Source organism: Paramisgurnus dabryanus, chromosome 19, assembly GCF_030506205.2.
Source record: "Paramisgurnus dabryanus chromosome 19, PD_genome_1.1, whole genome shotgun sequence".
NCBI lineage: Eukaryota > Metazoa > Chordata > Actinopteri > Cypriniformes > Cobitidae > Paramisgurnus > Paramisgurnus dabryanus.
Genome location: NC_133355.1, coordinates 13,552,272 through 13,563,081, shown reverse-complemented (window position 1 = coordinate 13,563,081; position 10,810 = coordinate 13,552,272). Strand labels below are relative to the sequence as shown.

General features: G+C 37.1%; 1 protein-coding gene across 2 annotated transcripts; it reads left to right on the top strand.

The window, feature by feature from the left end:
• Window positions 1-273: 273 nt before the first annotated feature.
• Window positions 274-10,809, top strand: tfap2e (transcription factor AP-2 epsilon). 2 transcript variants are annotated; one of them, XM_065290293.2, is made up of 7 exons: window positions 274-461; window positions 2,433-2,882; window positions 4,659-4,713; window positions 6,863-7,094; window positions 7,567-7,685; window positions 7,963-8,101; window positions 9,358-10,808. In XM_065290293.2, the coding sequence occupies exons 1-7, from the start codon at window positions 417-419 to the stop codon at window positions 9,614-9,616; spliced, it is 1,299 nt and encodes a 432-aa protein (XP_065146365.1). In that variant the 5' UTR covers window positions 274-416; the 3' UTR covers window positions 9,617-10,808. The 2 variants fall into 2 exon arrangements, with proteins under 2 accessions (XP_065146365.1, XP_065146374.1); XM_065290302.2 differs by lacking the exon at window positions 274-461 and adding an exon at window positions 1,195-1,377 and having other exon boundaries at window positions 9,358-10,809.
• Window position 10,810: the final 1 nt, after the last annotated feature.

Here is a 10,810-nt window from a genome sequence, read left to right as displayed (position 1 = left end):
TTATTGCCTCGATACTACGTCAAACAGATAAATAAATAAAAGCCGGAGCTTATGTCGTACTTTTGTTTATATGTATTTATTTCATTTGTTCACGTTGTCTGCGCGTAAGTGAGTTGTCTTGAACTCAGCCATGCACCCAAAGGCCTGTTTATCCACTTTTTGTTTACTCGAGTCGCGTTTCATCAGTTTATCCTCCGCCCATCAACCAACGCCTTTCTCTCTCACTCCCTCTCTGTCTCTCTCGCTCTCTTAATTTCTCTCTCCCCCTCTTTCTCTCTAACTGTTTTGTCAATAAAAACTCCCGTGTCCCTCACACACCTCTCTCACCGTTCAGCTCGCAGCACACAACCCCACTCTCTCTCTCTCTCTCTCTTGTCCTGTCCATTTAACAGAGGACTATCATCTTATCCTGAAACATGTTGTGGAAATCACGGAGCAAGACAGAACCGTACTGCTTACAGGTGAGCTTTTAATGATTGTATTTTAAGTGTTTCATCTTTAGTGTGCATAAAATGGAAAATGGATGTCACAGGCTTAATGTCGATTAATAATAGTTTAACTTGTATCTTGGTTGAACAAACTTTTTATGTGACGTCCAATAGCAGAGAGTGCATCTGGAAAATGTTTTCATTAAACTATAAATGATGACACCCTTTTACTTTAAAAAGCTTTTAAGGCCATCAAGACTTTTTTATGGAAACGAGTGCTATGGACATCCAGTGTTTTGTTGAAGTTTTAATGTGTTAAGTAAGTTTTTTTGTGTAGGCTATTTAAGTTTGTGTAGCTACCATCACAGTAGTTTACGCTTATATGAATTTAATACAATCAAATTGCCTATGTGAATAAAACATAAGATACATTGTATTGATTTATTAATCAACTTTATTTTGGTCTTCCATTTGTTTCTTTTTCGAAAGATTTAATTTTTTATTCAAAAAAGTCAATAAGATACCATAGCCTTTAAAATTATCAATAAAATTCAGTAAACCAAAACAAAATCATAGGGAAAATTTCACGATTCACGGAGAGTCATTTTTCAAATAAATGAAGTGAATTAATTAATTTAAAGGAATGAATTAATGTTCCTTTAAGGTGGTCGATACCCCAAAACCCCTCCCTTCCCCCCCACAGAAACGTTATAAGAGCGCTCGGTTGTGATTAACGGGGCCACTCTGATGTAAAGCTTCATAGAGAGAAAGAGAGAGAGAGAAAGTGTGTGCGTAATTTCACTTACAGTCACGGGACTTTCAGATGTCTGGTTAATGGATCAATCACATTTATGAGAGAACTTTGGGTTTTTTTTTGACTGATCATTTTAAAGAGGCTGTTAGAGGTCGGACTCTTATCCAGATGTTGGTGCACACCTACTCGACCATGGTGAGTTAAATAAGGATGCAAAGTTGATCTGTCTTCATTTGGTTGTTTATTGATATCATTGTCATGTGATATTAGTTAAAGTCAGTGTCTATTTGATGCTTGACATTAAGCATTTAATGCTACGTGGAATCCGGGTCAATGTTAAGAGTGTATATAATATGAAAGCACAAAAGTGTGTCATTTAAAATATGTCACATGCTGCCATTTGCCTAAACGGAGATAACAGACTAGTCTTTGTCTTGCATTGACTTGTAGGTTAAATCTTACGTTTTAACAAAGAATGATTAATCTAAAACCACATAGACTTCTGTTTGGTGTATTTCATTACCCGTGAGCTATATTTCCCTCGGTCAGTATTTGGGCAGAGCTGAATAGCTGATGGTTTGTAATATGTGCCAAATTTTGCCCAGCTGCAATAAAGATTAAATATTGGCCACATGACATAAAATGAAAATGAGAAAAAGACTGTATAAGATTAATAATAAATGACCCTGCAACATTGTTAAACGGTTTTAATATTTGTATTTATTTAATACAATTGTTTAATACAATTATTTGATAAAGGTTTAGGACTTTACAAGATTACAACAGTACAAACATATGATTTATGTTGTTTGTTTGTTTCGTGTAAAACTGAATTTAATCCTGTATTTAATTTGATCTATTGTCTAAAACTATCAATGGTTTTTTAAAAGACGTCTGGCGTGGAAACCCCCTTCAACAGGATTTTATTTCTGCATAATTTGTAGGCAATTTTTTTATTAATTTGGTTATAATAAATTAATAGGCAAGTATAATTAACAACCATTCATTTAATAAAACTACGAAATAACTAAAATAATGTAGGGATAGACCGTTATAAAAAAATAGAGGCTAAACATACAAATATTATGTTAGTAATCTAAACTAAATCTTGTACATTTTATGTACATACATTTTCATGGTAAATTGTTAATTGCTAAAGCAATCACTGAAACCGTATAGTCTATACTGGTGGGCTAACGACTGACAACTGTTTGTTGGACTCTTGTAAAACTATGTCTTTCAATCCACAGGAGCGCGCGGACGGACTGTCTAGCTCCTCTCCGAGCGGCCGACTCTCTCAGCTCTCCTCGCTGAACCAGGCAGCTTATTCCTCTGCTCCTCCTCTCTGCCACACTCCGGCCTCCGACTTCCAGCCACCCTACTTTCCACCTCCATATCCCCAGTCCTCACTCTCCTACACCCAGAGTCAAGACACCGGATACCCGCACTTACCGGATCCCTATTCATCCATCAACTCCCTCCATCAGCATCAGCAGGCAGCGTGGCACTCTCAGCGCTCGCGCTCAGAGGACACGGGGCTTCTCTCACAGTCACACCGAGCTCTGAGTTTAGACCCGCGGCGGGAGTATCCGGGCGTGCCGCGACTTCTCCATCATGGACTGGGTGAAGGAGCAGCGGCACTGGGTGAAGGTCCTTTGGGAATGCATGCACTGGGTCATCACGGTCTGGATGACATTCAAGTGAGTTTTATCACTTATATTTTTGTAAAATAATTTTTCTAATTGTTTATCAGCTAATTTTAACTAGTTTAAGTCCTATAAATCTAATTTTGCCCTGAAATATTTTATATAGTCGCATTAAAAAGGATAAGGTTATTTGAAAAGAATAATAAAAACTATTATATGTTTTAGTTATGACATGTTAAAAGCTTTTAAAGTTAACATTTGGTGTCAACATTTTTTATATCAGCACTAACTCTCATGTTAGATCTATTTAATATATAATTTTAAGGTTTTCGCCCGAAAGCACCTTAAGTGCTCAGAAAACAATTAGTGACATAATTTAAATAAATAATACAGTATTATACATATTATGCTATATAAACGTGTTACTACATTTTTTCTGAATGCGTTAAAGTGAAATAGCCTACATTTTACAGTTTAAAATAAATAATATTGCACACGGATAAAATATATCTCTATGCTATAAACAATTATTAGTAAAGTCTTTTTAAGTTAATAAAATGGTAACATATGTATATATTTATGGTTTTTATAGCCTATCAAATAAAATAAAGCTTACAAAAAATCACAAGACCACAAAATAATTGATTTCATTTGAAACCTTCGGTGTGAAATAAACAGGTGATTCAATTCTTTCTGCCGAACTTGATTTTAATTCGATTGATTTTTGTCTATAGTAGTTTAATGGCTGTTCTTTTACAGCCAACAACTGTAGTGAGCAGGTGCAAAATGAGTTAATGTCTATCTGTCAAGAAACTTACAGCGCATCCAATCGGTTTCCTCGGCCAATTATTCAACAAACAACTCGACTCCCTTTAAAGATATGACGCCAGCTTTTCAGAAGACTGATTTCGATGAAAACAAGTGTCATCGTTTCATTTGCCATAAATAAAGCTGCAAATAAGCATATAAATAATATAATAAATATATAGCTATTTTTTAATCTGATTTTAAAAATTAAACAATACGTCTAATCAGTAGCCTTAAGAAATGTTTTCCTCTGCTTCTGTTTAAAGGAAATTAAGTTTTTATTATTTATTTATTTATTTTTATTTTTTAACATTATTTTCTCTGATGTTACTGGTTTATGTGACGTCATAAAATCTTAAGGGTTCTCCAAAGTAGAAAGTTTTACTCAGATTATATTAGAGTGTGCTAGAAAAAAGCGATGGTTTTAGGTTAAATATAGGAACAGTTACATTTAATTGATTAGTTACATTTAAATTGATCTAATAATGTATTAATTTGTCTCTTAAAGTCAGATTTTTGCTGCACAATTATTTGGTGTGAGCAAATCATTTACATGATTTATAAGTCTAATAATATAATATTCATAATAAATTGGTCACATGATCAGATAGAAATATGAGGAATATTTATGACTATACGTCTGATCATGGCCAATACCTATTTTTAAATAAAGATTCCAATAATGATCTTTGTCGGTCTTTATGGTTTCATAAAGAACCTTTAACATTCATAGAACTTTTCTGTTGCACATAAGGTTCCTTTTTGTTTAAAAGTTTCTACAGATTTTAAAAATATTCGAAAAAGACAATATTATTTTAGAAATGAAAATGGTTATTCTGTGGCATTACTGCGACAAACCCTTTATAATTTTAAGAGTGCCATCCCTGATGTAAATATTGATCATTTAAATAAACATCACTTGTTGTTTAGACATTAAAACCAAGAAAACATCAAACACTAAGCAGTGCTGTATGTGCAGATAATGAAGAAACGGAACCAGTGTTGTGCTATTGTGTTTACCAGGGCATGGAGGAGTCATCAGCTTTGGGAATTCTGGACCATTCTGTTATCAAGAAAGGTGAGAGTCTGTATCTCTGATGCATATAAAGAAGGGGTGACCTCTTCAACTAGAAAAGGATTTTATGTGCTGCTCAGACATAATACACTAATGATTCAGCCAAGCACACACACACACAAAAATTATTCAGCTTTGCAATTTCATTTTAAGTCAAGAGATCCTGCCGAACTCTGTCTTCACCCTTAAGGCAGATGCTGTTAATGAACTGTGCATGGTCATATGAGGATAAAGAGTGGGATTAGAACCATGCGCGGGGTGGGGGGGGGCTTGGGTAGTAGATAATAAAGTTATGAATTCAGAGCATCTTTTCCATCAAAAAAGAACAAACTAGTAGTTAATTAGAATCATATCTGCCAACACTTTCTGTTCCCAGTCTGCACTTTCTTCAATTACTTTTGCATGAATTTTAAATACCTTGCGTTTTTTTAAACTGTATAAATATCTAGATTTTTCTAAGCAACAGAATAAATCAATCACATGTCTGTGTGGAGAACAAACCAAAGCCCACATGAATAAGCAAATCTGCTCTCGGAGCTTATGAGACGCATCCGCGCGCTCAGAGCCGGTTTGTGTCCCCAAATCAGCGCTGCAGGGTGTAGCGAAAACGCACAAAACCGCCCACAAAGAATGGAAAGCCAATGCTACAACGCATTTTACATCCAAAAAAATTATATAGATATACTAACACCTTGCCACCATATGCCAATCCATGGCAAAGAGGGAGGAGATAAGCGCTCCTGTAACGCATCCGGTAACGCGCAAACACACTCAACTGGTGGAGCATTGTGAAAGCTGCACAAACGCTATGGGTTCGTATCCCAGTTAACGCACATACAGATACAAATGTATAGCCTACTAAGCCTAGTTTGAATGCAATGTAAGTCGCTTTGGATAAAAGCGTCTGCCAAATGCATAAAGGATGAAGAATTAAGCAGGCAAAAGAACAGTATAAAAACCATGGGTCTTCAACATGGGGTCAGGGGACCCTTGGTGGTAATACTGGTGGTCCTTCAAATAATGTTTGAAGGCAAAATATTGTATTTTTGAAAAATTAAATTGGGCATAAACAAACATGCATTAATAGACCAATAATAAAAAAAAATAAAACTTGACTAAAACGAGGAGCTAACATTCACACGATAAGATCTTACCAAAAAGTATTCATGTAACAATCATAAAAGTATGTAAATCCAGTCTTAATTTGTTAAATACACTGAGTGATCCCTGCTTCTCCTCTCTATTCATTTAAGGGGTCCTTGGCTCAAAAAAGGTTGAAGACCTCTGGTATTAAAATTATACATTGGATTCCTAACCTGTGAAGGACTGTATGCTTTAAAAGTAAAAATCTGTCTATTGGCTTTAAAGTAATCATTCATACTATAAATCATTCATACATCCATGCAGCCAATAAAGACATACACTGGATTTTGTGTAGTGTTATTAAAGTGCGCTTGGCAATTCAGCCCACACAGATGTGGCACATGAGAATGAGTGATAAAGACAAATCTTATAAAAACAAATAAGGGTTTTTGGGGATAATGCAACAAATATCCTTAAGCTCAAATGAAAAGCCAATTGAAATCTTTTATTCAGTATCATAAATAAATGTTTGTCTTTATTACAAAAAATACAGTAAAATGCTGAAAGAAAATCTTTATTTTGTTTAGAGGAAGATAAATATTCCCTGTCTGCTTTTAGAATGACACCAAAAAGCCTAATTTCCGTTCATTTTTCGTATTTTATTAAATTACTTTGTTTTCCATTTTTTTGTGCATTTTAAAGTGAGATTTATAATAAGGCAGAAAACTTTAATTACACGCACAAAAAACATGAAAATTGTTGTGTGCACAACAGATGGAATACAGTCGTTCCCCATGGAGATGCAACACCCATTTCAAAATAAGAGTGAGAAACAGACATGAAACACTGTTATTACTGAGACAACAGATGTCAACCTGTGGGAGAGCACACAACCAAACTGTGTCTTTGACTAAAAAAGGTTTTCATAACAGCAGGCCAACTCCAAAAACACAAATTATCACATTTCTATACAAATCTCATCACTCTTTTAAAAATAAGACGTGACTCTTAAGGGACTTAAAAGTAATCTTGGCACTCAAAGCTTAAACCCATTTTCTTTTCTTTATAGTTCCTGTGCCATCCAAGCTAAACGGCTCCGCGGTCTCAGCCTTGTCCCTCACTAAAGATGGACTGGGCCTTGGAGGCGTGTCCAACCCTGCAGAGGTTTTCTGCTCTGTCCCTGGTCGCCTGTCTCTGCTTAGCTCCACTTCCAAGTACAAGGTCACAGTCGGAGAGGTGCAGAGACGTCTGGCTCCACCCGAGTGCCTCAATGCCTCACTGCTTGGAGGAGTCCTGCGCAGGTAAATGGAGGAGGGAGGAATGAGGTCAAATCAAGGGAAAATAGACCTGTAAAGAGTCACTTATGAGTGAATAATAAATCTGAGGTCAAGTTTGTGCAAAATGATCCATGTTATTACAGCACAATTTATTTTTCATGGTTAATAAATTTGTAAATCTGATATTTTTATATGAACCCCACTGTATTCAACCCAGCTTTGGGTCAAATAAGGAGGGGCCCAGACCCTTGTGTTGTAATTTTGTTTTAACCCAAAATGCTGGGTTCTTTAACCCATAGTTGGTTCAAATATAAAAATTTTCTGGGCTCGTCCCTTTCTAACCCAATGCTGGGTTGAAAATACTCTAGCCAAGCATTTTTTTAAAGTGCATGTTAGAATCTAAATAATGGACCTTTTAATGATTTTTATAGTAAAAACAGTGGCGTACTGTCTAAAGAAACAGTGTGTTAATCTTTTTTAACCCCTCCGCACTTAGGGCCAAATCAAAAAATGGAGGCCGCTGTCTGCGAGAACGTCTGGAGAAGATCGGTCTCAACCTGCCTGCAGGCCGTCGAAAGGCAGCCAATGTCACACTCCTCACGGCACTGGTGGAAGGTAAACCAGACACATACATATTATCACATTAAATCTACAGTCTTGTACCCACTGCTGTAATTGTCCAAAACACAGCGTATGCACTACACTATCAGTCCCTTAGGTAAGCAGACTAAGACAGGAACATGTATGTTAATGTAAGTGTGAAACAATAACCTCCTAGTGAGCGTTAACTTAAAAATTGTCACACAACGCAAGTCGTCGGTTTTTTAGATGTTCAGCCTATTATCACCTCACCGCCTAAGTCAGCATGCTAAAAATTCCTGTTTTTTCTCAGGCGAGGCGGTTCATCTCGCACGGGACTTTGGGTACGTGTGTGAAACAGAGTTTCCAGCCCGGGCCACAGCAGAATATCTGTGCAGACAAAGCGAACCGGACCAGCTGCCCACAAGACGCAGTATGTTGCTGGCCACCAAGTAAGTACTAGATGGAGGATTTAACTGAGTTTTACTATAGGGAAAGAAATAGTTATCTAAACCTGAACTTAAATAATGACATCTTTAGTACCCAATCTTATCATAAATACCGAAGTGACTTTGAATTGGCTAATTTACAGTCAATATTTATGTATAGTATACAGAAGAGTAGACTATGATGTTATTGGTTAATATAATTAATATTTTATTTATATATATATATATATATAGTGACAACCAGTGTTGGGGGTAACGCATTACAAGTAAAGTGCATTACGTAATAATATTACTTTTCTGACGTAATGAGTAAAGTAACGCTTTACTGTTTAAATGTAAATATTACTTTAAAAAAAAACTTTTCAGTCATTAAAACACCTGCAAGGCCTAAAAGAAATCAAGCCTTAGCTAAGAAAAAGTAACCAAAAAGTAACGTAAGCATTACTTTCCACGAAAAGTAAACAAGTAACGCAATTAGTTACTTTTTCGGGGAGTAACTTAATATTGTAATGCATTACTTTTAAAAGTAACTTTCCCCAACACTGGTGACAACAACTGAACAAGACCAGAAACATGTCATAAAAGTATTAAAGGGTTAATTTTATGTTACTTAAGAGCAGTGTTGGGGAAAGTTACTTTTAAAAGTAATGGATTACAATATTAAGCTACTCCCCCAAAAAGTAACTAATTGCGTTACTTTCATGGAAAGTAATGCTTACGTTACTTTTAAGTTACTTTTTCTTACTTGGCTGAGACTTGATCTCTTTCAGGCTTTTTATGTGTTTTTTATGATCGTAAAAATGTCAAGCTCTGGCCTGCCATCTCCGTTTCTAACTCAAACTGTTCCCGCTCAGGCGCAAAGAGTGCGTAATTCTATGTTAATATGTTCAGTTTAATTCAGTACATAATTTTATTTTTAAATTGAATTAATTCAACTGAAAAGTAACTCGCATTACTTTTAAAAAAAGTAACTCAAATATTAATGTGTATATTTATAAAGTAATGCGTTACTTTACTCGTTACTTCTGAAAAGTAATATTATTACGTAGTGTGCGTTACTTGTAATGTGTTACCCTCAACACTGCTTAAGAGATAAAACAGCCTATAGTAAATCTCCTAAACAATGCAGTATCTGTTTCTATCCATGTTTAACATGTTGGAAATCAGTCATTAGCTTCATTTAACTTTTTATAAAAACTACCAATTTAGGGTGATGTTGATGCATACACACTCTCACCGCTCTATTTCCATGTCTACAGGGAGATTTGCAAAGAATTTTTGGATTTGATGTCACAGGACAGGTCACCTTTGGGCGGCAGCCGCCCCACCCCCTGCCTGGAGCCTGGGGTGCAAAGCAGCCTGACCCACTTCAGCCTCCTCACCCACGGATTCGGCACGCCCGCCATCTGCGCTGCCCTATCGGCCTTCCAGAGTTACTTGCTAGAGGCCCTAAAACTGCTGGATAAAGGGGAGGGAGGAAAGAGCCACCACGACAAAGAATTAAAGCATCGCAAATGAACACAAAAGACTTTTTGTGGGCCCTCGCTCACTTTAAGGAGCGTACGAGTGTATTTATGTGTATGAATGTGTGTCGATCGGCACCGTTTACAGACGCAAACCTGTACGGACTGGTGTCTGATGATATCCGAGGTCTCTTGAGAGAGACGGAAAATGCAACAATTTTGTTACGGGCCGAACTTGGACCACAAACTCCCTCTGGACCGTCAGGAGGATATGACTGACTGGTATTCGTGTCCTCTAGGGGCCATGGGCCAAAACCAATCAAATGTGGACAATAAGAGTTGGGGGAGGCGCATTCAATGATTTTTTTGTACTTCATGTTCTATGTTTATTATCAATGTTACTGGTATTCTTATTGCTGTATTGCAATGTAAATGTAATATATTAAAGCAAAAGCAACAAACTGCATCATGCAAAGAATATGTAGAAGTTTCTGTTTCTTAAGCAGTGCAACAATTTAAAGAAGAAAATCAAGAAAATACAGGGAAATTGCAAAGATGTATCTTATACAAACCAAGGTGGCCTTTTATAAATGGACTTGTTGGTGTGGCACGATTACAAAATTAGCTCAATACAAATTGAACAACCAGGGGGATGTTTGAAATTTCCAGCCCCGTTTGCTAAAGGCAGGGTGACATTACCCACATCGAAACCTCAACGTGCTAAATCCGCCAGAATTACCTCTGAGATAAAACAGTCCTGACCACTAACCCCTGAGGGCTCGGCAATCACTACAGTAGCAGAACGCAGCTAAACAGTTGCTAGGTTCTCTCACCCCATCTGTCACTCTACCTTTCTTCGTCTGCTCAGGGCCCTGCATCTCCATACCTGCCCCCCTGCCGGCTCTCACTCACACAGGCACACACGTACCCATCCTTAGTGTCAACTCCCTCCATGACCCCCCACCCATCTCTCTGACACTCAGCAGGGCTGCTCTGCATTTCTATCTGCCTTCAGGCGAACATATGCTGCTCGTCCCTTTAGATTCCGGTGTGTTCAGGAGAGAGGGATTGTTTAATGTTTATTAATCACCTGTCTGCAGAGGAGAGAGAGGGGAAGGAGGCGCACTCGTGCACGCAAAAGCACACGAGCCGAGTGTAAAAACACTTGTGTACAAAGGAGTGAGGAAACAAGTACACATCCAAACATAGCATAAGTGCACAACTCTTGTTTTTTACCCCTTTTAGCCAA

Excerpts from the sequence above, each read along its gene's own strand:
- tfap2e (XM_065290293.2), top strand. The coding sequence starts at position 417 with ATGTTGTGGAAATCACGGAGCAAGACAGAACCGTACTGCTTACAG. Across the intron at positions 7,095-7,566 it reads CTTGGAGGAGTCCTGCGCAG|GGCCAAATCAAAAAATGGAG; the intron begins GTAAATGGAGGA and ends CTCCGCACTTAG. Across the intron at positions 8,102-9,357 it reads AGTATGTTGCTGGCCACCAA|GGAGATTTGCAAAGAATTTT; the intron begins GTAAGTACTAGA and ends CCATGTCTACAG.